We start from the raw sequence: 407 nt of genomic DNA, 5'->3' as shown, positions 1-407 counted from the left end.
ACACGCACACACACACACACACACACGCACACACAGACTCCCACACACAGACTCACACACACACACACACTCCGCGGGTGTTCCTCTGTCTAATGATGTCATTTCCTGTGGTCGTCAGGACGCTGTCGTTTCTCGGCATGACGATCTGTTTGGCTCTCATGTTCATTTCCTCGTGGTACTATGCCATCGTCGCCATGGTGATCGCCGGCATGATCTACAAGTACATCGAGTACCACGGGTACGTCGCCATGGGAACTGGAGCCCTGTGTGTGTGTATCAATCATGTGTGTGTATTAATCGTGTGTGTATGTATTAATCGTGTGTGTGTATTAATCATGTGTGTGTGTGTGTGTGTATTAATCGTGTGTGTGTGTGTGTGTGTATTTATCGTGTGAGATCGGGAGAGC

General features: G+C 48.9%; 1 protein-coding gene across 1 annotated transcript in view; it reads left to right on the top strand.

The window, feature by feature from the left end:
* The window catches only part of LOC107698132 (solute carrier family 12 member 6), a 34,897-nt gene that overhangs the window by 25,115 nt on the left and 9,375 nt on the right, over window positions 1-407 (top strand). The window contains 1 exon segment of the mRNA XM_074187048.1: window positions 119-265. Coding sequence (XP_074043149.1) covers window positions 119-265 — 147 coding nt within the window.

The sequence above is a fragment of the Sinocyclocheilus anshuiensis genome, unplaced genomic scaffold (genome assembly GCF_001515605.1).
Source record: "Sinocyclocheilus anshuiensis isolate Anshui unplaced genomic scaffold, SAMN03320099.WGS_v1.1 scaffold2010, whole genome shotgun sequence".
Classification (NCBI taxonomy): Eukaryota; Metazoa; Chordata; class Actinopteri; order Cypriniformes; family Cyprinidae; genus Sinocyclocheilus; species Sinocyclocheilus anshuiensis.
This window is presented reverse-complemented; position numbering and strand designations above follow the sequence as displayed.